Source organism: Rana temporaria, chromosome 8 (genome assembly GCF_905171775.1).
Source record: "Rana temporaria chromosome 8, aRanTem1.1, whole genome shotgun sequence".
Taxonomy (NCBI): domain Eukaryota; kingdom Metazoa; phylum Chordata; class Amphibia; order Anura; family Ranidae; genus Rana; species Rana temporaria.
The window spans coordinates 158321163-158346367 of record NC_053496.1 but is presented as its reverse complement, the minus strand read 5'-3'; the positions used below and the strand labels follow the sequence as shown (position 1 = coordinate 158346367).

The window sequence follows — 25205 nt, the reverse complement described above, 5'->3', positions numbered from 1 at the left end:
ATGCTAATCTCACGTCGAATCTGATGAGTTTACTAAAGTCACGAAAATTCTCGTACGGCAGAATAAAACATCTGAAGTGATGTCATGTGTTGTAATGCATTTGTATTGCATTTTCGAACGACAGCTGTACTGATTAAACGTAAATCGTACGATCTGGATCGTAAATCGTAAAAATCGGATGAACTGTCCTGATCGGCTCTCGAAAGCTCTGTACTAACGATCCGATTATCGTACGTTCGTATGGAAAGCGGCATTTTTCGTACGATTTTCGGATCGTGTGTACGGGGCTTAAGAGGAGGATCCAGGCTTCTCTGTGCAAAACCACTGCACAGAGCAGGCAAGTATAACATGTTTGTTATTTTAATAGAAAAAAAAACACACACACACACACACACACACACAAGACTTTACAATCATTTTCAGCACTTTAAGGCTTTTTGTTTTTTGCATCTCCTCTGCGTCAGATGTCTTTCTGCAGTTCCATGAGATGTAAAAAGCATCCCGCAAGCAGTACACCCAAATGGCCGAATGTCCGTGTGAGTCCTCAGATGCATTACGAGGTGATATTTTCTGTTGAAACGCCTTCCGCACTCAGAACACGCAAACGGCTTTTCTCCAGTATGAACGCGCTCATGTTCCACAAGACGTGCCCTGTCCGCAAAAAACATCTCGCAATAACGGCAAGTTAGCCCCTCCCCCGTGTGAAAGCGCTGGTGGGAAACAAGGTGGGACTTGTATGTAAAACTTTTTCCACATTCTAGACAGACAAATGGTTTTTCTCCGGTGTGAATTCGGTAATGAGCTTTAAGATTCCCTTTGTTGAGGAAGCGCTTTCCACATTCGGTACAGGTGGCCTGTGATTTTAGATGGTTCTTCATGTGGTCCTCCAATTCCTGCTTAGTTTCAAAGTCTTGTCTGCATGGCGAGCATCTGTAATATTGTGCCTCTAGGCAGTGGCGCTGCTGATGAACAGTTAGGGAACCCTTGGTGGCAAAGGATTTGTGGCACTCGGCGCAGCGGACGCGTTTGATTCCTGTGTGACTCATCTGGTGACTCTCAAGCTGGAGTTTTGCTAGGAAGATTTTATCACACTCTGTGCAAGAATAGGTTTTTCTTTCCATATGAAGCCGGCGATGGAAGTCCAGTTTTTGCTGGCTGGAAAAACAGATCCCACATTCGGAGCAGGGGAAGTTTTCTTCTTTAATGCAATGTGCTGCATTGTTGGAAACTGGAGACTTTGTACTGACAGGGACGGCCTGGACACTTTCTTTGGGACTGGAAATATTTCCCCCCCCATTTTCATCCACGCTGGCTGTCCTGCTCTGGGTGGATTTCATAACAAAAAGGTTTTTGTTTCCTTCTTCTAAATGGCGAGCAGGAAGGGGATATCCATCAGGCTCATAGGCAGGGAGACCTCCATCTAGGGAAAAGAACATGAAATTACATTAGTTCTAAAAGAACTCCATTTGGTATAAAAATCAGCAGTAAACCTCCACAATGAGGTTCGGTGCAGTTGTGCCATCTTTTTGTAAGTTGCAGAATACGAATGAGCCGAACACCCCCCCGTTCGGTTCGCACCAGAACCTTTGAATGGACCGACCTTTCGCGCAAACATTTAGAACCCCATTGACGTCTATGGGACTCGAACGTTCAAATTCAAAAGTGCAAATTTTAAAGCCTAATATGCAAGTTATTGTCGTAAAACATCTTTGAGAACCCGGGTCTTGCCCCAGGGAACATGTATCAATGGAAAAAAGTTTTAAAAATGGTCGTTTTTTCAGGAGCAGTGATTTTAATGATGCTTAAATAAAAAAATGAAAAATTTCTTTAAATATTGTACCTGCTGGGTGTCTATAGTATGCCTGTGAAGTGGCACATGTTCAGAACTGTCCCTGCACAAAATGAGATTACTATAAGAAAAAAGTAATTTAACCACTTAAGGACAGAAGGTGTTTTTCAGATTCGGCTAAAGACTAAAACATTTTTTTTTGCTAGAAAATTACTTATTTCTAACACCCTAGAGAATAAAATGACGGTCATCGCAATACATTTTGCAACACCGTATTTGCGCAGCGCTCTTACAAGCGCACTTTTTTTGGAAAAAAATCACTTTTTTTGAATTAAAAAAGAAGACAACAATAAATTTGGCCCAATTTTTTTATATATTGTGAAAGATAATGTTACGCCGAGTAAAATGATACTCAACATGTCACGCTTTAAAATTGCGCCCGCTCGTGGCATGGCGTCAAACTTTTACCCTTAAAAATCTCGATAGGCGACGTTTAAAAAAATTCTATAGGTTGCATTTTTTGAGCTACAGAGTAGCTCCAGGGCTAGAATTATTGCTCTCGCTCTAACGATCGCGGCGATACCTCACTTGTGTGGTTTGAACACCGTTTTCATATGCGGGCGCAACTCGCGTATGCGTTTGCTTCTGCGCGCGAGCTCGTTGGGACGGGGCGCTTTAAAAAAATTTTTTTTTGTTTTCTTATTTATTTTTATTGATTTTATTATTTTTTACACTGAAATTTAAAAAAAAAAAATTATCACTTTTATTCCTATTACAAGGAATGTAAACATCCCTTGTTATAGAAAAAAGCATGACAGGTCCTCTTAAATATGAGATCTGGGCTCAAAAAGACCTCAGATCTCATATTTAGACTTAAATGCAAGAAAAAAAAAAGGGAAAATTGTCATTTAAAAAAATGACAACAAAAAAATTGTCTCTTTAAGACGCTGGGCGGGACTGACGTTTTGACGTCACTTCCGCCCAGCAGAGCTGTGAGGACGGGTGGGGGCCATATTCCCCTCACTCAAGTTCTCACACATCAGGCAGCAGCACCCGATCTCCTCCGCTGCTACCAACGGCTTCGGTAAGCGGCGGAGGGCGCGGGAGAGCGGCGGGAGGGGGGGCCCCTCTCCCGCCACCGATAACGGCGATCTTGCGGTGAATCCGCTGCGGAGACCGCCGTTATCGTTTACAGGCCCGCCCACTGAAAAGATGGATACCTCGGTTGTGGCAGCATACATATATACAGTGGGCGGGCGTTAAGTGGTTAAAACTGCTTGCGGCTTTAATGTAATGTCTGGTCCCTGCAATATGGATGAAAATCATTGCGAAAAATAACAGACAGTACACACACCACTAAGCTTTAGGTGCAAACTACAGAGCACACGTGCAGTACACTACACATCAAGTAGCTTTAGGTGCAAACTGCAGAGCACACAGCCAGTACACACCAAGTAGCTTTAGGTGCAAACTACAGAGGACACAGGCAATAAACCACGTAAGAATACTGCAGCTAGCACAATCACCTGCCTGCCAGTAAATTAGGAAGAACTGATCTAGCTAAACTATACAGTGTATAAATATATGTACAACACCTGGGATGTATATATATCCTCTAAACACTGTAACATTAACTGACTAGCCTGCCTGCTCTATCTACCTGCAAAAAATGACGCTCTCTCTGTCTCTCCCTGTTCTCTCTTAAACACCGCAACACAATACACAAGGCCGACCTGCAGGCGGCCTTTTATAGTGTGGGGCGTGTACTAAACCCCCTGAGCCAGAATTGGCCAAAGCCACCCTGGCTTTGGCCAATTATGGCTCTCCGTTTTTTGCAAGCTGTGATTGGCCAAGCATGCGGGCCATAGTGCATGCTTGGCCAATCATTAGCCAGCGATGCCGCAGTGAATTATGGTCTGTGAAACGTAACTCGAATTTGGCGCGAACGGCCCAAAACGTTCGTAATTCGACGAACGATCGAACATACGAATATGAAAGTTCATCCCTATTGCAGAAAGCACCTGCCATGAAGGCTACCAAGCAAGTCCAAGCAGGTGGGACCAGGATTCATAGCAGAGCATTTTAGAATTTAAGGGGAGGTGGGCTCCTAGGACAGAACTATATTGTGAATAATAGAAATTGGAAATAACTTCCATTTTATTCTCCATTCTTGAGTTTATGTTTTTTGCTCAGACACTATAAAACTGCAGTAGTACCTCTAATTTATAGAAAGAATCCCAGTGTTAATTGAAGAGGCTAACCGCTTGATGCAACATGGGCAAAGCCAGGGCCGCTGATAAGGCAGTACAGCCAGCCCTCCTGTACTGGGCCCAAGCACCATCAGTTCAAAAAGGGGGGCCCGGGCACCATCAGTTCAAAAAAGGGGGGCCCAGGCACCATCAGTTCAAAAAAGGGGGGCCCAGGCACCATTAGTTCAAAAAAAGGGGGGCCCAGGCACCATCAGTTCAAAAGAGGGGCCCAGGCGCCATCAGGTCAAAAAAGGGGGGCCCAGGCACCATCAGTTCAAAAAAGGGGGGCCCAGGCACCATCAGTTCAAAAGAGGGGCCCAGGCGCCATCAGGTCAAAAAAGGGGGGCCCAGGCGTCATCAGTTCAAAAAAGGGGGGCCCAGGTGCCATCAGTTCAAAAGAGGGGCCCAAGCGCCATCAATTCAAAAGGGGGGCCCAGGCGCCATCAGTTTAAAAGAGGGGCCCAGGCGCCATCAGTTCAAAAAGGGGGGCAAAGTTGTGCTGTCTTATTGCAGCCACCGATCCTCTTCTACCTTCCCCTGCAGCGCTGCCACCTTCTCTTCCTCCGGCTGCACTGCAGGGGGATTGGTCATAGCACATGCGCCCCTTCCATCTGCTGTGTGGGCCCCCCGTTTGCCCTTTTGCCCTGCAGCACTCCCGGCTTGGCTACTCTCCTCTCCCACCAGAAGCTACTATGGACCCAAAGGGAGAGGATAAAGAGCGGCAAAATGGGCCGGTAAATATGTAATTTACTGACCTCTTCCTTTCCTGAATAAACACAGTGAGCGATCAGTACCAATCACACTTCTGTGTCCAAACATATTGCAGCTTACCAATTTTAGATGTAATGGCTGCACTTTCTTTTATTTTTTAGGCTTTCTTTCCTTTATTTTTACCTCCTGATCCTGCTGGTTAGTCTGTTGTTTTTTAAAAGAACAAGCTGTCCTGCAGATGTATTCAGTTACAGGGATGAAACAAACCATTTAACACGGACAGCTTTTATTTATTTACTGTATGTAAAACCTTGTTTCCAAAAGGAACAAAAAACTCCTGTAATTGCTTATACAGTATTAACTGGAGTTTTGCTTCAATTTGTTATTGTATTTAAATCTGCTAGTTCAACTAACACTCCTCCTCCCCTGACTGACAATGATGTCCAAAATGTGCCCCCTGTGTGGATTCTTCTAGAGTGGTGTCTCTCCAATACAAGTGTGTTACTGGCCAGATCGCAAGGTGAAAACAAAGGGTTAAAAGCCTACAAGAAGAATACTAATGCAGCCACCACATCTAATGAATAAACCTGCAATATTTTACATTTTCAGGTTTGGGTTTAATACAGCTTTAAAGCGGTGTTCCACCCGCAATTTTTTATTTTTCTTAAGTCAGCAGCTACAAACACTGTAGCTGCTAACTTCTAATAGGGACACTTACCTGTCCAGGGTGCCCACGATGGCGGCCCCCCCAGGCCGATCCATCCATTGAATCCGGCGCGGGCGCCGCCATACTAACGAAGGGAAACAGGCAGTGGAGCCTTGGGGCTTCACTGTCCGTTTCCAACTGCGCACGTGCGAGTCGTGCGGCGCTTTGTGAATAGGCAGCTGTCTTCTGGGACACACACAGGTCCCAGAAGACATCGCACCCCATTTCCCAGGAAGCAACATGAGGACGAGACTGAGAAGCAACACGGACTAGGAAGTAGGCAGATTAGAACGACTAGCAACGGGCTCTTTCAGGCAAGTAGAAATTATTTTTTTAACAATTTTATTTTTATTACATTTAAAGCAGGGTTTGACAAATTGTCTTGGAATCTAGGAGCCAGCTAAAAAAGTTAGGAGCCAGAAAACGCGCCCCCGTCGCGACGAGCTTGCGCGCAGAAGCGAACACATACATGAGTAGCGCCCGCATATGTAAATGGTATTCAAACCACACATGAGGTACCGCCGCGATCGTTAGAGCGAGAGCAATAATTCTAGCCCTAGACCTCCTCTGTAACTCAAAACATGCAACCTGTAAAAATTTTTAAACGTCACCTATGGAGATTTTAAAGGGTAAAAGTTTGTCGCCATTCCACGAGCGGACGCAATTTTGAAGTGTGACATGTTGGGTATCAATTTACTCGGCGTAACATTATCTTTCACAATAAAACAAATTGGCATAACTTTACTGTTGTCTTATTTTTTTATTTAAAAAAAAAGTGTATTTTTTCTCCAAAAAAAGTGCGCTTGTAAGACCATTGCGCAAATACTTCTCAGATGGTGGAACAAGAACTTTAAGACACCGGCATATGACCAATCAGAGTCGCTCTGATCAGTCCCAGAAGACTTCAGAAAGAAGGGGAAGAAGAGTGCGGGATTTCAAATCCCCAGAATGTTGCACTACACTGACAGCATAACACCTATGGTGGTAAATACAGTGGGGGGTGTCGGGGTGTATCCAACACCTTTTTCTTTTTCCGGAAAAGACGAACTTATTGTATATACTCGAGTATAAGCCGACCCGAATATAAGCCGAATATGATGCCCTCACATGCCAATGTAAATGTCAACAAGATAAAGGCTCCATTACTTACTAGATTGATGTAGGTGGTGGAGGCAGGGCCGATCCTAGGGTCACAGGCGCCTGGATGCAGAATTATTTTGGGCGCCCCCACATGGGCGTCGTCATTTTACTAACTCCTCCCCTTTACAAATGTTTCTATGGCAATGACTCAACCACAGAGATGCTCCCCCACTAAGTCTTCATTAACCTGGGATCCTTACATGATCTCTTAACAATAAACAAAATACAGGAAGAGAAGCAGAGTACTTTATTGGGACCTGGAGGGGGGCCTCTGTGATGGACATAGAGAGGGCTTCTGTTAGAGAGTCTGTTAGATGTTCGGCGCCCCCATCTCTGCAGGTGCCTGGGTGCAATGCACCCTGCCTAGGATTGGCCCTTGGTGGAGGCCCCTTCTGTTACTGTTAGAGTGACAGAAAATGCAGCAAAAATTAAGATCGCGGCATTGTAACACGCGCGCTCTGTGAGCCCGACCGCAGGTCCCGGGGACTCGATTGCCACGGGGATACCCGCGATCGTCTCACAGTGAGTTAGAACGGGGAGATGCTTGTTTACATCAGCATCTCCCCGTTCTAACTCACTGTGAGACAAAGACAGTGATCACCGCTTCCTGTAATCGGAAGCAGCGATCACTGTCTCGTCACGTGTAGCCCATCCCCCCTACAGTAAGAATCACTCACTAGGGCACACTTAGCCCCTAAAGCGCCACCTAGTGGTTAACCCCTTCACTACTAGTGTCATTTTCATAGTAATCAGTGCATTTTTATAGCACTGTTTGGCTGTAAAAATGACAATGGTCCTAAAAAAATATGTCAAAAGTGTCCGATGTGTCCGCCATAATGTCGCAGTCACAACATAAAAAAATAAAAAATAAAATCGCTGATCGCTGCCATTACTAGTAAAAAAAATAATAATTATTAATAACAATGCCATAAAACTATCCCCTATTTTGTAAACGCTATAACTTTTGCGCAAATTGATCAATAAACCCTTATTGCGTTTTTTTTTTACCAAAAATACATAGAATACGTATCGGCCTAAACTGAGGGAAAAAAAATATTTTTTTTATATATATTTTTGGGGATATTTATTATTATAGCACAAAGTAAAAAAATATTGCTTTTTTTCAAAATTGTCGCTCTATTTTTGTTTATAACGCAAAAAAAAAAATCGCAGAGGTGATCAAATACCATCAAAAGAAAGCTCTATTTGTGGTAAAAAAAGGACATACATTTAGTTTGGGAGCCACGTCACACGCCAGATTAAATGGACGCGCAATTGTCAGTTGAAGCGACGCAATGCCAAATCGCAAAAAGACCTCCGGTCTTTAACCACTTAAGGATGGCCTCCTGCATATATACGTCAGCAGAATGGCACGTCCTGTACATGTACCCAGCCGTGGGTCACGGGCGCGCGCCCGCGGCGTGCTCCTGCGACCCGAAGCTCCGGGAACGCAGGACCCGATTGCCGCTGGGGTCCTGCGATCGGTCCCTGGAGCTGAGGAACGGGGAGAGACGCGTGTAAACACGGCTTCCCCGTTCTTCACTGTGGCGGCTGCATTGATCGTGTCATCCCTTTTATGGGGGGACACAATCGATGACGTCACTCCTACACCCCCCTACAGTTGTAAACACACATTAGGTGAAACATAACTCCTTCAGCGCCCCCTGTGGTTAACTCCCAAACTGCAACTGTCATTTCCACAGTAAACAATGCAATTTAAATGCATTTTTTGCTGTGAAAAGGACAATGGTCCCAAAAATGTGTCAAAATTGTCCGAAGTGTCCGCCATAATGTCGCAGTCACGAAAAAAAATCGCTGATCGCCGCCATTAGTAGAAAAAAAAAAATTAATAAAAATACAATAAAACTATCCCCTATTTTGTAAACGCTATAAATTTTGCGCAAACCGACCGATAAACGCTTATTGCGTTTTTCTTTTACCAAAAATATGTTGAAGAATACGTATCGGCCTAAACCTGAGGAAAACATTTTTTTTAATATATTTTTGGGGGATATTTATTATAGCAAAAAGTAAAAAATATTGATTTTTTTTTAAAATTGTCTCTCTATTTTTGTTTATAGCGCAAAAAATAAAAACCACAGATGTGATCAAATACCACCAAAAGAAAGCTCTATTTGTGGGGAAAAAAGGACGCCAATTTTGTTTGGGAGCCACGTCGCACGACCGCGCAATTGTCAGTTAAATCGATGCAGTGCCGAATCGCAAAAAGGGGCAAGGTCCTTTTGCTGCATTTTGGTCCGGGGCTTAAGTGGTTAAGCTGACAAATGGTCCGGGGCTGAAGTTGTTAACACTTACCCAGAGATATGAAAGGCTGGGAATTCTCCATGTCGTCATCCTTGTAGAGGTCCCTGTGTCCTTCTAAATACTCCCACTCTTTCATGGAGAAATGGACAGCGATATCCTGACACCGTATAGGAACCTGACACACACAATAACAAAGTCACCATCCAGACACATCCCTTCTGTTACTGAATAATGTCCCATCATTTCTGGCACCACCTACCTCTCCTGTCAGCAGCTCCAGAATCATATTTGTGGCTTCCAGAATCTGTCTGTTTCTTTCAGGTATTGTGGGGTCAGGCAGGGATTCAATGATGCCATCTTGACCTCTACCAAGATATCCTGAGCTCTGTTTGTCTGTCATTGTTCTAGATGTCTTGACAAGTATAAAACTCTAAAAAGAGACAAGAAAAAAATATATATATATCTATACAGTGGCGGCTGGTGCTCAAAACTGAAATAAATAAAAAAATTGCAGCCACTGTGCCCATCAAACGCAGCCACTGTGCCCATCAAACGCAGCCACTGTGCACATCAAACGCAGCCACTGTGCACATCAAACGCAGCCACTGTGCACATCAAACGCAGCCACTGTGCACATCAAACGCAGCCACTGTGCCCATCAAACGCAGCCACTGTGCACATCAAACGCAGCCACTGTGCCCATCAAACGCAGCCACTGTGCCCATCAAACGCAGCCACTGTGCACATCAAACGCAGCCACTGTGCCCATCAAACGCCACTAGTGTGCCCATCAATTGCTGCTACTGTGCCCATCAAATGCTCCCAGAGTGCATCCCCCCACCTGCAAGGCACTTACCTTTTCTCGGTGGGGCAGCGGGTCACGGCGGCGAGCGGTGTCCTCCACGCTTCTGTTTTCTCCCGTCGTCTCTTTCCATCCTCTGCGATAGGCATCCAATCACAGAGCCTGTCGTTTCAGCCAATCAGGTGACAGGTAACAGACTTGAGCACCTGATTGGCTGAGAGGCGGTTCAGTGTTAGGAAAGCGAATATTCATTCGCTCTGCTAAAACAACGCTGAATAGTAGCCAATTATGCTTTACCTTTGCAGGGAAACAAAGAGGAAGTAAAACCCATCAGGGTTTACTTCCTCTTTAATATCGCTTCAAAAAAAATTACAATGCTGTTTGGATTGGCTTTGAGAGTCAGAGAGGCACGGCTGATGATGTTACTGCCTCTGCCAATCCAAGCAGGCTTTGTATTCATGAATAGAACACATCGCTTGCCGTGATTGGCTCCGGCAAGAAGGAAGAAGAATATGGCTTCAGAAGAAAGAAATATGAAGCGTCGGAAGGCTTGGAAAGGGGGTCATCTTATACGGTGAGTAAGGCAAAAAAATCGTAAAAAAAACTTTAAAAACGTAAAATTAGGGCGTCGTCTTATACACGGGAAATACAGTCAATATAGTTTTATAAATTAAAAACATCAGAATAAAAACTTGAACATTCAAAGATGCAAAGTTATTATAGTTTACTTTTAAATGATAGTGCCCCTTAAAAAAAAAAGTAATGATATGTTCTTACTCTGAATGGTCTCCAAACTGCGGCCCTTTGCTTGCCTTTATCCGGCCCTTGGAACTCTATCCATCCAAATGATACGAGACACTATTCTGCCATCTGACACCGACAATGGAGCACCATTTCTCCCACTGACACAACTAATGGGGCACTATTCCTCCCTATGATACCAGCAATGGGATACTAGTCCTCCCTATGATACCAGCAATGGGATACTATTCCTCCCTATGATACCAGCAATGGGGCACTATTCCTCCCTATGATACCAGCAATGGGGCACTATTCCTCCCTATGATACCAGCAATGGGGCACTATTCCTCCCCTTGATACCAGCAATGGGGCACTATTCCTCCCTCTGATACCAGCAATGGGGCACTATTCCTCCTCCTAATACCAGAAGTTTACTCCCAATGATGCCAGGAAAATTTTCACTCCCGCTGGCCAAAGTCCGGCCCTCCAAGAGTCTGAAGGACAATAAACCGGCCCTTTGTTTAGAGACCCCTGGTCTAAGGTTATCAGTGGTTCAGTTCTGGGACCCTTACTTTTTAATATAATTTATAAATGATATTGGGTCTGGGATTAAAAGTAACATTTCAGTGTTTGCTGATGACACCAAGCTATGCAGTGGAATAACGTCCTTACAGGATGTCTCCAATTTACAAGCTGACCTCAATGCTCTGTCTAATTGGGCGACTGAGTGGCAAATGAGGTTTAATGTTGATAAATGTAAAGTTATTCACTTGGGGGCTAAGAATATGCATGCATCATACATACTAGGGGGAGTACAACTGGGGGGATCTGTAGTGGAGAAGGATCTGGGGGTTTTGGTAGATCATAAGCTCAATAATAGCATGCAATGCCAAGCTGCGGTTTCCAAAGCGAGCAAAGTCCTTTCTTGTATTAAGAGAGGCATGGACTCCAGAGACAGAGATATAATTTTGCCCCCCTGTACAAATCATTTGTAAGACCTCATCTGGAATATGCAGTCCAATTTTGGGCCCCAGTTCTCAAAAAGGATATCAGGGAACTGGAGAAAGTGCAGAGAAGGGCAACCAAACTGATAAGAGGCATGGAGGAACTCTATGAGGAAAGATTAGAGGAACTGAATTTATTCACTCTTGAGAAGAGGAGATTAAAAAGGGGGGAATATGATCAACATGTACAAATATATAAGAGGTCCATATACAGGCGGTCTCAAATGGGTTACAAACATCGGACTTACAAATGACTCCTACTTACAAACAGAGGGAGACAACAAGAAATCTACCCCTAGGAATGGAAATTCACTCCTGTAAGAGTTATTATAGGAAAAAGATACCTCAACTGAAGCTGTATAAAATCCTTGTTTTGTTTTTATTGGTTGAACTAGATGGATTTGTTTGTGCCTTTCCACCTTCCTATGCAATTATATAAATGAAAAATCTGCAGAATACTCTTCAGCTCTCAGGCCTGGGTTCTAACAATATAGATAACAATGACCTCATACAGGTGAAACTCGAAAAATTTGAATATCGTTCATTTATTTCACTAATGCAACCTAAAAGGTGAAATCATTACATGCAAAGCAAGATAGTTCAAGCTTTGATTATGGCTTACAGTTAATGAAAACCCCAAATCCACAATCTCATAAAATTAGAATATTGTGAAAAGGTGCAATATTCTAGGCTCAACGTGTCCCACTCTAATCATCTAATTAAGCCATAACACCTGCAAAGGGTTCCTGAACCTTTAAATGGTCTCTCAGTCTGGTTCAGTAAGAATCACAATCATGGGAAAGACTGCTGACCTGACAGTTGTGCAGAAAACCATCACTGACACCCTCCATAAGGAGGGAAAGCCTCAAAAGGTAATTGAAAAAGAAGTTGGATGTTCCCAAAGTGCTGTATCAAAGCACATTAATAGAGAGTTATGTGGAAGGGAAAAGTGTGGAAGAAAAAGGTGCACAATCAGCAGGGATGACCGCAGCCTGGAGAGGATTGTCAGGAAAAGGCCATTCAAAAGTGTTGGGGACTTTCACAAGGAGTGGACTGAGGCTGGAGTCAGAGCATCAGGAGCACCACACACAGACGGATCCTGGACATGGGCTTCAAATGTCATATTCCTCTTGTCAAGCCTCCTGAACAACAAACAACGTCAGAAGAGTCTTACCTGGGCTAAAGAAAAACACACCTGGTCTGTTGCTCAGTGGTCCAAAGTCCTCTTTTCTGATGAGAGAAAATTGTGCATCTCATTTGGAAACCAAGGACCCAGAGTATGGAGGAAGAATGGAGAGGCACAGACACACAGCAAGATGCTTGAAGTCCAGTGTGAGGTTTCCACAGTCTGTGTTGATTTGGGGAGCCGTGTCATCTGCTGGTGTTGGTCCACTGTGCTTCATTAAGTCCGGGGTCAACACAGCCGTCTACCAGGAGATTTTGGAGCACTCCATGCTTCCTTCCGCAGACAAGCTCTATGGGGATGCTGACTTCATTTTCTAGCAGGACTTGGCACCTGCCCACACTGCCAAAGGCACCAAAACCTGGTTCAATGACCGATTGGCCGGCAAACTCGCCTGACCTGAACCCCATAGAGAATCTATGGGGCATTGCCAAAAAAAAGATAAGAGACAGCACAGTGGTGTAGTGAGTAGCACTTTCGCCTAGCAGCAAAAGGGTCGCTGGTTCGAATCCCAACCACGACACCATCTGCCTGGAGTTTGCATGTTCTCCCTGTGCCTGCGTGGGTTTCCTCCGGGTACTCCGGTTTCCTCCCACACTCCAAAGACATGCTGGTAGGCAAATTGTATCTTGTCCAAATTGGCCCAGTATATATATGTATGACTGTGTGTCACGATCCTACGGGGTAAAATGACCGCACCAGCCAAGCAGACACTGGCTGGAAAAAGCGCCCAGAGGCGATTCAGTTCGCATGAGTAGCGCTATACAAGTCATTCAGACATGATACCGAACAATGCAGAAGAGCTGAAGGCCGCTATTGAAGCATCCTGGTCTTCTATTACACCTCAGCAGTGCCACAGGCTGATAAGTTCTATGCCACGCTGCATTGAGGCAGTAATTGCTGCAAAAGGCGCCCAAACCAAGTACTGAGTACATATGAATGCTTATACTTTTCAGAGGTCCGATATTGTTCTATGTACAATCCTTGTTTTATTGATTGCATGTAATATTTACATTTTCTGAGATTGTGGATTTGGGGTTTTCATGAGCTGTAAGCCATAATCATCACAATTATGACAAATCACGGCTTGAACTATCGTGCTTTGCATGTAATGAGTCTCTCTCATATATTAGTTTCACCTTTTAGGTTGCATTAGTGAAATAAATGAACTTTTGCACGATATTCTAATTTTTCGAGTTTCACCTGTATGACATTCCCAGAACTCTCCTCACCTGTCCAGTCAGGTCTGGGTCCTATTCATAGAGATAACAGTGATGACATGTGACACTCCCAGAATCCCTCTCACCTCTCCAGTCAGCAGGTCGATTAACTCTTTAGTGACATTCAACACAGCCTCCGCTCTGCAGTTTCCCGACTTTCCTGATCCACTTGTTGTCTCAGAGCGTCTTTTTCTCTTGAAGCAGCCTGATATAAATAACAGAAAATAAAGAGAATGCATACATGATCAAGCCTAAGTACCGCAGCTTTTCAGGGAGTTGTACGATTGATTTTTAAGGACGGAGCAAGTATGAGAGATTGTACAAAGTCTGACGTTTACAAGTTAGGCCTCGTACAGACGGGCAAACATGTACGATGAAAACGGTCCGCCGGACCGTTTTCAGCGTACATGTCCGCCCGGAGATTTCTGTATGATGGCTGTACACAACATCATACAGAAATCCACGCGTACACCATACGCAGCGACGAGGCCGCGCCGTCGCCGCGAAGATGACGCGGCGACGTGCGCGGCCCTGGCAGTTTAATTCTTCCACGCATGCGTCAAAGTCATTCGACGCATGCGAGGGATGGCAGCCGCTCGGACATGTACGGTAAGTCTGTACAGACGACCGAACATGTCCGACGGACAGGATTCCAGCGGGCATGTTTCTAAACAAGTTTAGAAACATTTGCCCGCTCGAAAAAGGCCCGGCGGGCAAATGTACCCTGGAATCCTGTCCACTCGGCTGTACAGACGACCGAACATGTCTGCTGAAACTGGTCCGCGGACCTGTTTCAGCAGACATGTTCGGTCGTGTGTACGGGGCCTAATACAACACGTTAAATACCAGAAAGTATTTGCGACAGTATTTTGTCCCCCAAAAAGCATTCCGACGATGAAAGGTGGTTTGCGGGTGTTTAGGAGGAAATGTTGGCAACTCCCAATTCCCTTTTTTCTTTTTTTATTGCCTGACAATTTTTTATTATACACAGCTGTATCAGTTTAACCGTTTCCATACCAGGCCAATTCTGCCCCCCCTCTCCTACATGTAAAAATCATATTTTTGCAAGATAATTACTCAGAAACCCCAAACATTATATATACCGTATTTATCGCGGTATAACGCACTCCCGCGTATACCGCGCACCCCTAATGTTGCCCCCGAAATTCCTGTAAAAAAAAAGTTATATGATTTTATTACTTACAGTTTTGGTGTCTTCCCAGCGTCCATCGTCCGGTGTCCGTCTGCGGCCTCGATGGTGTCCTCCCGGCTTCTCCAGCGTGTGCCTCACATCGAGTCCCCGCTTCCCGCGCTCAGTTCGAACGCCTCCGCCGACATATACCGAGTGCAGTACACTCGGGTACATTCGGCAAGGCTCGGCTTAGCTCGCGCTCACGCTCTGTGACGTTTATGCGTGAGCACGAGTGAAGCCGAACCTGGCCGAATGTACCCGAGTGTACTGCACTCGGTATATGTCGGCGCAGGATTTCAAACAGAGAGCGGGAAACGGCTATCGGCGTATATCGCGCACCCACGATTTTCCCCTTATTTTAAGGGGAAAATAGTGCGCGATATACGCCGATAAATACGGTATATATATATATTTTTTTAGCAAAGACCCTAATGCCACGTACACGCGGTCGTTTTTTGTGATGAAAAAAAACGTAATTTTTTCTCATGAAAAAAAAAACAAAGTTTTTCAAACTTCATTTTAAAAAACAACGTTTCCTACACACCATTGTTTTTTCAAAATGCTCTAGCAAAGCGCGGTTACGTTCAGCACGTACGGCGGCACTCTGTTCCATTCAAGCTCGCTTCATAACTTGCTTCTGAGCATGCGCGGGTTTAAAAACGTTGTTTTAAATGTCGTTTTAGCTACACACAGTGATTTTTTATGACATAAAAAATTAAAGCATGCTCAATTTTTTTTTGGCAGTTTTTCAGAAGACATAAAACAACGTTTTCCCCACACACGGTCATTTTAAATGACGTTTTTAAAAATGTAGTTTTTTTTCATCACAAAAAACAACCGTGTGTACGTGGCATTAGAAATAAAACGGTGGTTGTTGCAACTTTTTGTCAAACAGTATTTGCGCAGCAATTTTTCAAACACAGTATTTGGGGGGGTAAAAATTTTCATGAATTAAAATAACAAAACACTAAAGTTAGCCAAATTTTTTTGTATAATGTGAAAAATTATGTTACGTCGAGTAAAAGAATGGTGCCAAACTTTGATACTTAAAAATCTCCATAGGCAATTACATGTGTGTGCGTGACGAATGTATGGGTCGCTTCCGCGTGCGAGCATGCGGGGACGGGGCACTTTAAATTTTTGTTTTACGTATTTTTTTACACTTTCCTTTTAAAAATGTTTTTATCACTTTTAATACTTTTACCAGGAACGTAAATATCCCTTATAATAGGAATAGGGCAAGACAGGTCATCTTTAAGTCTTTAAAGGGGGGGGGGGGGGGTGTGTCAATAGATGCCTCCTGAAAAAAGTAATACTAAAGTCATGTTTTTTTTTATTTTGTTTAAAAAATAAGCCATTGGCTTGCACTGCTGCCAATAAAATCCAATGACGCGCCTGCCGGGGCCGAGTCATACAGTCGGCGGCTATGGATGCCGACTGTATGACACGGGAGTGCGCCCGCAAGCTAACCCCCTTGGGATAGAGCATCTAAGGGGGGTAGCTCTTGCAGGGAGGAGCCGCGAGAGCCACCGTGGGACCCCAGAAAAGGACGATCGGGGCCACTCTGTGCAAAATGAACTGCACAGTGGAGCTAAGTATGAAATGTTTGTTATTTAAAAAAAAAAACATTATGGCCCAGATTCACGTAGGAGAGCGCATCTTTGTGCGGGCATAACGTATCCTATTTACGTTACGCCTCCGCAACTTTGAAAGGCAAGTGCAGTATTCACAAAGCAAAGTTGCGGCGGCGTAACGTAAATAGGCCGGCGTAAGCCCGCCTAATTCAAATGTGGAAGATGTGGGCGTGTGTTACGTAAATGACGCTTTTTACGAACGGCGCATGCGCCGTCTGTGAAAGCATCCCAGTGCGCATGCTCCAAATTAACCCGCAAAAAGCCAATGCTTTCGACGTGAACGTAAATGACGCCCAGCCCTATTCGCGAACGACTTCCGCAAACAACGTAAAACGCGAAAAATGTTACGCTGTTCCGACGTCCATACCTAACATTGGTACGCCTCATCTACGCCTCATAGAGCAGGGGTAACTTTACGCTGGAAAAAGCCTTACGTAAACGGCGTATCTGTACTGCGACGGCCGGGCGTACGTTCGTGAATAGGCGTATCTAGCTGATTTACATATTTCTAGCGGGCAGTGTAAATATGCAGATAAGATACGACGGCATAGGAGACTTACGCTGGTCGTATCTTATACAAATTCTGGCGTATCTGATTCTTTGAATCGGGCGCCAAGATACGACGCCTCAGACTCAGAGATACGACGGCGTATCTGGAGATACGCCGTCGTATCTCCTACGTGAATCTGGGCCTTAGTGTCACTTTAAGCAATAAAAGAAGCTTTCTACACATGGTGGACACTTTTTTATTCTGGATTGCTTTCACCACATCATTATTTGGACTTTTAGGCCCCCTACATACACGACCGAGAAACTCGAGGGGCGAAACACATAGTTTTCCCCGTCGAGTTCCTTGTTCGGCTGTCAAAAAACTTGTCGAGCCAAATGTTCCCATTGCCCAACGAGGAAATAGAGAACATGCTCTCTTTTTGGCTCAACGAGTTTCCCGACGGTTTTTCGGCGAAAAGTGTACACACAACCGGTTTTCTCGGCAGAATACGTCTCCCATCGAGTTTCATGCTGAATTCTGCCGAGAAAACCGGTCGTGTGTACGGGGCCTTACTCGTTAATGGTTTTGTTTTTTGCACTTTTGTATTCATCATTTATTTGGGATATCACATTTGGATTTTGAATGAAGGAGGTTGTAAACCTTGAGGAAAAAAAATAAATAAACCTTGCATACTAGCTCATTATTAAATACCTACCTCAGAACGATGCCCTGGATCGGCGTCACATCACACCCCCCCCTTCCCGAATACAGCGCGGACATCTTCCACCGGAGTTACTTCCGTGTACACGGCTCCAGCACTGTGATTGGTCACAGCCGCAATAACGTCACTCCCACGTGTGCGAGCTGCTGGTAACCGCACGACTCCTGAAGGAACTGCACCATCAGCCCGTTTCTTCAGAGCGCATGCACCGATGACATCGACAGCAGCGCATATACCGAAAATCTCCCAAACTGTGCACGTTTAGGAGACATTCAAGGTACCTACAGGTAAGCCTTGTTATTAGAGGTGCACTGAAATGTAAATTTCATAACCGAAACCCAAATAAAAAAATGTCAGGCCGAAACCGAAAATGACTTTTCTTTTTTTTTTTTTTATAAAATTGTATGTTAAAACAGTACAGTCGGATTGCAAAAATGTATGGAGCATCCTATCGATGTCCCCCAATTGCCGCCTCTTGTTTCTTTTTTTAATTTATCACTTTTTTGTTTGTAGCTTGTCGTTTCCTTTTTTTATTTTTGTATAATTTTCTTATTTTAAATATTATTTTTCTTATTCTTTACCTTTTAATTACTTATTTTATTAATTTAATTATTATTTGTTATTTTTTTTACACTTAACTTTATTGCTATCACGCAGGAGAAAATAATTCCCTGTGTGATAGCAATTGGAGGTGACAGGTTCTCTTTATTAACCCTGTCACCTCCAAAAACAGGAGTGCATTGGCGGCAGGGACAGGAGCCAGACTAGGCAGCCGGGGGGAGGAGGGGGGACAGAGTGCCGAAGATAGAGCCAGCCGAGGGAGGTGTGGGGGGGAAGGACGGATGGCTGCACAGTGCACACATGTTCTACTAGAATAGAAAGCAACTGACCCCCCGTATGTTGAAACTGTCTCCACGCTGCTCGCACACAGCCCCGCCTAGTCCTAACCCCACGCTGTGATAGACAGAACACATCTCAGCATTAGACCCGCATTCTGTCTATCACAACGTGGTTAGGAGCAGGCGGGGCTGTGTGCGAGCAGAGCGGAGAAAATTTCAGTGGGCCAGATCCGCGTAACCTATCTGATTTACGTTACGCCTCCGCAAGTTTTTGAGGCAAGTGCTTTATTAAGAAAGCACTTGCCTCTAAAGTTGCGGCGGCGTATCGTAAATCCCCCGGCGGAATTCAAATTCCGCCGCTAGAGGGCGTGTAACATTTAAACCAGGCGCGTCCCCGCGCCGTCTGTAAAATTTCCCAGCGTGCATTGCCCTAAATGACGTCGCTAGGACGTCATTGGTTTCGACGTGAACGTAAATTACGTCCATCCGTATTCGCGAATGACTTACGCAAGACGACGTAAAAAATTCAAAACTAGGCGCGGGAACGACAGCCATACTTAACATATAATACCCCTCACATAGCAGGGGTAACTATACGCCGGAAAAAGCCGAACGCACGTTTAAAAAAATGCGCCAGGCGGTCGTTCGTTTCTGAATCGGCGGAAATCCTCATTTGCATATTCGTCGCGTAAAAAAAAAACGAAACGCCACCTAGCGGCCGGCCTGGAATTGCAGCCTAAGATCCGACGGTGTAAGTCACTTACACCTGTCGGATCTTAGGAATATCTATGTGGAACCTGATTCTATGAATCAGGCGCATAGATACGACCGACGGAACTCAGAGATACACCGTCGCATATCTCTATCTGAATCTGCCCCAGTGTGTGTTTTACCGCTCTGCAATCCCGCGTTGCACCAGTAGTCATTATCAGCAATTTTTAAGTTGTTTCGGCATTTCCCCAAAACAGCTATTTTCGGTCGATACGTATCGGCCGCCGATATATCGATGCATCCCTACTTGTTATAGGCTTACCTGTAGGTAAAAGTGGTGTAACAGGGTTACGTCCCCCTGTCAGAACACAATAGCACAGCAGGGGATTGTTAGTTTGGCGACAGTTTTTTTTTGTTCAACCCGCTGGGTTAATGAAAAAAAAGATTGTGGTGTGTACTAGGCCTTAAACCTTCCATGTACTGAAGGTTATTGAAAACACAAAAGTCAGGAAAGGTACTACAAATGAAGGAAAGGTACTACAAATGAAGGTAAAGTAAACAGACTACTATATCCCCTAATAACAATTAGAAGCCATTTGGTAAATGAGATTACAATATTGCACCCATAACTTAATCATATCCATTAAAACACAATTATGATTTCTCTTTAATATACCAATTAATCCAAACAGCTGCTGATTCTCCAGAAGGACATCCGTGAACAGATCCTCGTGTTCTTCAATATACTCCCACTCCTCCATGGAGAAATAGACTGTGAGATCTTGATACCTTATAGGAACCTGACACACAAAGATACCATCACCACACGGACACATCCCTTCTGTTACTATATAATGCCCCAGAGTTCCCAACACCACTTACCTCTCCAGTCAGCAGCTCAATGATCTTGTTGGTGGCTTCTAGAATCTTCTTGTTCTCTGGTATCAGGGAGGGAGGTGGACACTCCATGATGGAACTCCGGGAACGACTGACGCGGTTGTTGAGAGGGCCAAACTTTTTCAATATGACATAACGCTGGTTTAAGAAAACACAGATGCAACATATCTACATATTTATCATTTTTAAAATAATGATCACGGTTTAACCACTTGCTTACTGGGCACATAAACCCCCTTCGTTCCCAGGCGAAATTTCAGCTTCTGGCACTGCGTCGCTTTAACTGACATTTGCGCGGTCATGCGACGTGGCTCCCAAACAAAATTGACATCCTTTTTTCCCCACAAATAGAGCTTTATTTTGGTGGTATTTGATCACCTCTGCTGTTTTTATTTGTTGCGCTATAAACAAAAAAATAGCGACAATTTAAAAAAAATATATATTTTTTTTACTTGTTGCTATAATAAATATCCCAATTTTTTTAAAAAAAACTATTTTTTTTCTCAGTTAGGGCCGATAAGTATTTTGACGTATTTTTGTAAAAAAAAAAAAAAATCACAATAAGCGACTGGTTTGCGCAAAAGTTATAGCGCCTACAAAATGGGGAACAGAATTATGATTTTTTTTCATTATTTTTTTTTTTACTAGTAATGGCGGCGATCTGCGATTTTTATTGGGACTGCGATATTGCGACGGACGTATCGGACACTTTTGACACAATTTTGGGACCATTCACATTTATACAGCGATCAGTGCTATAAAAATGCACCAATTACTGTATAAATGTGACTGGCAGGGAAGGGGTTAACACTAGGGGGTGAGGAAGGGGTTAAATGTGTAGCCTGGGTGTGTTCTAACTGTGTCTCTATGTACAAGGGACACAGATCGGTCTCCTCTCCTCTAACAGCACCTGGAGCTCTGTGTTTACACACAGAGCTCCACGCATCTGCTGTTACTGGCTGTGTCACCGCCGATCGCGTGTACCCGGCGGACATCGCGGCCGCCAGGTACACGCATCGGCTCCCCAGCGATGCGGCGGCACAGTGGTTACCCGCCGCGCGCCACTGTCCGCCGGGTACACGCGATCGGCGGTGACACAGCCAGTAACAGCAGATGCGTGGAGCTCTGTGTGTAAACACAGAGCTCCAGGTGCTGTTAGAGGAGAGGAGACCGATCTGTGTCCCTTGTACATAGAGACAGTTAGAACACACCCAGGCTACACATTTAACCCCTTCCTCACCCCCTAGTGTTAACCCCTTCCCTGCCAGTCACATTTATACAGTAATTGGTGCATTTTTATAGCACTGATCGCTGTATAAATGTGAATGGTCCCAAAAAAGCAAGTAATGCTTTCAAATGACGTCCAAAGACGTCCACTTGGCACCTGAGAACCGCGCTGTTGACGTCTTTTGTCAATAGCGCGGGTCTCAAGTGGTTAAGGGGGAAAAAAGTGTCTACCATGTTACCTAGCAGTTTCTAAGTCTACACATAGTTCTCTTTATACTGCATCTCTCAGGGTCTCCACTCAACTTCAAGTGGAGGAATCTTTCCACCATCCTAAAAAAAAAAAAAAATAAGTGTTTTCTTTCTCTTATTACTCATAACTTTCTGCAATATTTAGTTTGGCTATTGCAAATTTAGGATGATTTTTAGAGAACCTTAGTGAACAAACAGCATCATGAAGGCGAAGGAACGCACCAGACAGGTCAGGGATAAAGTTGTGGAGAAGTTTAACCACTTAAGGACCGCCTCCTGCACATATACGTCGGCAGAATGGCAGGGCTGGGCACAAGCCCATTACCTGTACGTCCTCTTTAAGTGCCCAGCCGTGGGCGCGCGCCCACGACCCGGTTCGAAGCTCCGCGGCCACAGGACCCGATCGCAGATGGAGTCCCGCGATCGGTCCCCGGAGCTGAAGAACGAGGAGAGCTGAATGAATGAATGAATGAAAAATGTAAATAGCGCGGCGCATGCGAACTGAATCGCCTCTGGGCGCTAGTTGTTGCTTTCTTTCTAGAGCATCAAAAAAGCAGAGTTTTGATCTGTCTTCTGAAGGCTAGGTGGTTTTCCTCCAACCGAATGCTGGTTGGTAAAGCGTTCCATAGTTTAGGACCTTGTACCGCAAACCTTCTTTCTCCCTTGGACTTGTATCTGGCTTTGGGTATTTGGAGCAGATTTTGGTCGGTGGATCGCAAGACGCGATTGGCGTTGTGAGCTTTTATCTTTTCGCATAGATATTGCGGAGCCTTCCCATGGATGCACTTATGTGTCAGACAGAGTGCTTTAAAGGCAATCCTGTTCTTTACTGGCAACCAGTGAAGGGTTCTCAGCGAAGGTGAGATTGATTCCCATGTTTTTTTCCCAGTCACAAGTCTGGCGGCTGTGTTCTGAACGACTTGCAGACGAGCGATCTGGTACTTTCTGGCGAGCTGTGTGTAAACACAGCTTCCCCGTTCTTCACTGTGGCGCTGTCATTGATTGTGTGTTCCCTGATATAGGGAAACACGATCAATGATGTCACACGTCCAACTTCACCCCCCTACAGTTAGAAAAACATATGAGGTCACACTTAACCCCTTCAGCGCCCCCTAGTGGTTAACTCCCAAACTGCAATTGTCATTTTCACAGTAAATGCATTTTTTGCTGTGAAAATGACAATTGTCCCAAAAATGTGTCAAAATTGTCTGATGGGTCCGCCATAATGTCGCGGTCACGAAAAAAAAAAATCGCTGATCGCCGCCATTAGTAGTAAAAAAAAATGTTTTAATAAAAATGCAATAAAACTATCCCCCATTTTGTAAACACTATAAATTTTGCGCAAACCAATCGATAAACGCTTATTGCAATTTTTTTTTACCAAAAATAGGTAGAAGAATACATATCGGTCTAAACTGAGGAAAAAAAAAAGTGTTTTTAAATATTTTTGGGGGATATTTATTATAGCAAAATGGAAAAAAATACCAGTTACTCACCGGTAGCTGTTTTTCTATGAGTCTTACAGGACGGCACCTTGAGAGTAGACTGGCTCCACCTGACAGGAAACACAATCAAAAAGAGGTTTAAAAACCCCGCCCCTCCCCGTGCACCTCAGTTCGTGATAAAGTAACCACCATAAGAGCACGGGAACCAGTATATAAAAATACAAACCATATAAATTCCTCAGGGTGGGAAATAGGCCTGCCGTCCTGTAAGACTCATAGAAAAACAGCTACCGGTGAGTAACTGGTATTTTCTCGAGTCGTCTTCCAGGACGGCACCTTGAGAGATAAGCAAGTAACCCTCAGGCCTACCTTAGGGCGGGACCACTGCCTGCAGGACTCTTCTGCCAAACGTTAAGTCTTGGGGTGACAGGAGTTCCACTCGGTAGTGTTTTAGAAAGGTATTCTGGCTTGACCACGTTGCTGATCTACAGATTTGTTCCACTGAAACTCCTGCTCTCTCTGCCCAGGAGGTTGCTATAGATCTCGTGGAATGTGCCTTGACTTTAGGTACTGTTTTGCCAGCCTTACTGTATGCTGCTGAAATTGCCTGTCTTATCCATCTAGATATGGAGGCTCTAGATGCTTGGCAACCCTTTTTCTGTCCTGAAAAGTTGATTAGCAAGTGTGATGAGCGTCTGAACTCGCTCACCCTTTCTAAATAAATTAACAAACAGCGTCTTACATCCAAACAATGAAAGGTTCGTTCTCTTTCATTCTGTGGGTTTGCGCAAAAAGAAGGAAGTATAATTTCTTGTGACCTATGGAACTTCGTTGCCACCTTAGGTAGGTACAGGGGATCCTGACTTAGGACTACCCTGTCTTCAAATAAACGAAAATAAGGCTCTTTGATTGAGAGCGCTTGCATGTCTCCTATTCTTTTGGCCGTGGTGATGGCCAAAAGAAAGGAGAATTTAAATACCAACAGCCTAACCGGGATGCTGTCTATCGGTTCAAACGGAGGTTTGGATAGCTGATCTAACACCAGGGAGAGGTCCCAAGGGGGAACTCTGGATATCTGTATAGGTGATAACCTATCCCTGGCCGTCAGGAACCTCTTAATAAGAGGATCCAGAGCCAGCCTCTTGTCTAAAAAGTAGGACAGGGCGGCAACCTGTACTCTTAGGGTTCTCGTAGCTAGACCTAGATCTACCCCTTCCTGAAGGAACTCCAAGATAACCGATATTTCGGGTAGTGGGGCTTGTCTTGCTGCGCACCAGCGTGAAAACACCCCCCAGGTCTTGGCATAGATCTTCCTGGTAACTTCCTTACGACTCGCTAAGAGGGTATCTATTACCTTCTCTGAGCAACCCTTCCGCTGCAGGTTCCACCTCTCAAGTACCAGGCCGTCAGACTGAAAAAGCCTGGCTCTGGATGAAAGATCGGCCCCTGCCGCAGAAGGTCCACCCGGACCGGGAGAGGGAGGGGAGGAAGGACCGACCACTGTTCTAACATTGGAAACCAAGATCTTTTGGGCCACCAGGGAGCGATCAGGATCAGCTTCCCTTGTGAACGACTCAGTTTTTGCAATACCCTCGGGATCAGAATCAGAGGAGGGAAGGCATAGGCTAGGTAAAATGTCCAGGCCTGGGCCAACGCGTCCACCCCTTCCGATCCCTGATCCCGGGAGAGGGAGAAGAACCTTTCTATCTTCTTGTTCCTCCTGTGAGCAAAGAGGTCTATTTCTGGGATGCCGAAATGATGACATACCCAATCGAAGACCTCCTGACTTAGTTCCCACTCTCCCTGGAGAATGGGTTGGCGGCTTAGAAAGTCCGCGTCTAGGTTTAGGACTCCCCTGATGTGGACTGCTGACAGGGAGTGGACCCTCTGTTCTGCCCAGCCTAGAATTTCTAGGGACAACCTTAGGAGCGAACGGGACCTGGTGCCTCCCTGATGGTTCAGGAACGCCACCGTGGTCGCGTTGTCGGAG

The 25205-nt window shown here is 44.8% G+C and overlaps 1 protein-coding gene across 5 annotated transcripts in view; it reads right to left on the bottom strand.

The window, feature by feature from the left end:
* The window catches only part of LOC120909273 (zinc finger protein 567-like), a 91907-nt gene that overhangs the window by 54412 nt on the left and 12290 nt on the right, over positions 1-25205 (bottom strand). For 3 of the 5 annotated variants that reach the window (XM_040321009.1, XM_040321007.1, XM_040321008.1), the window contains exons 4-6: positions 20280-20432; positions 20074-20197; positions 13897-14015 (exon numbers count right to left, since the gene is read on the bottom strand). In XM_040321009.1, the coding sequence (XP_040176943.1) occupies positions 13897-14015; positions 20074-20197; positions 20280-20432 (396 nt within the window). Of the gene's footprint in view, positions 1-381; positions 1421-8911; positions 9036-9119; positions 9291-13896; positions 14016-20073; positions 20198-20279; positions 20433-25205 lie in introns of those variants that run through there. The other 2 variants (XM_040321005.1, XM_040321006.1) reach the window with 1 other exon arrangement.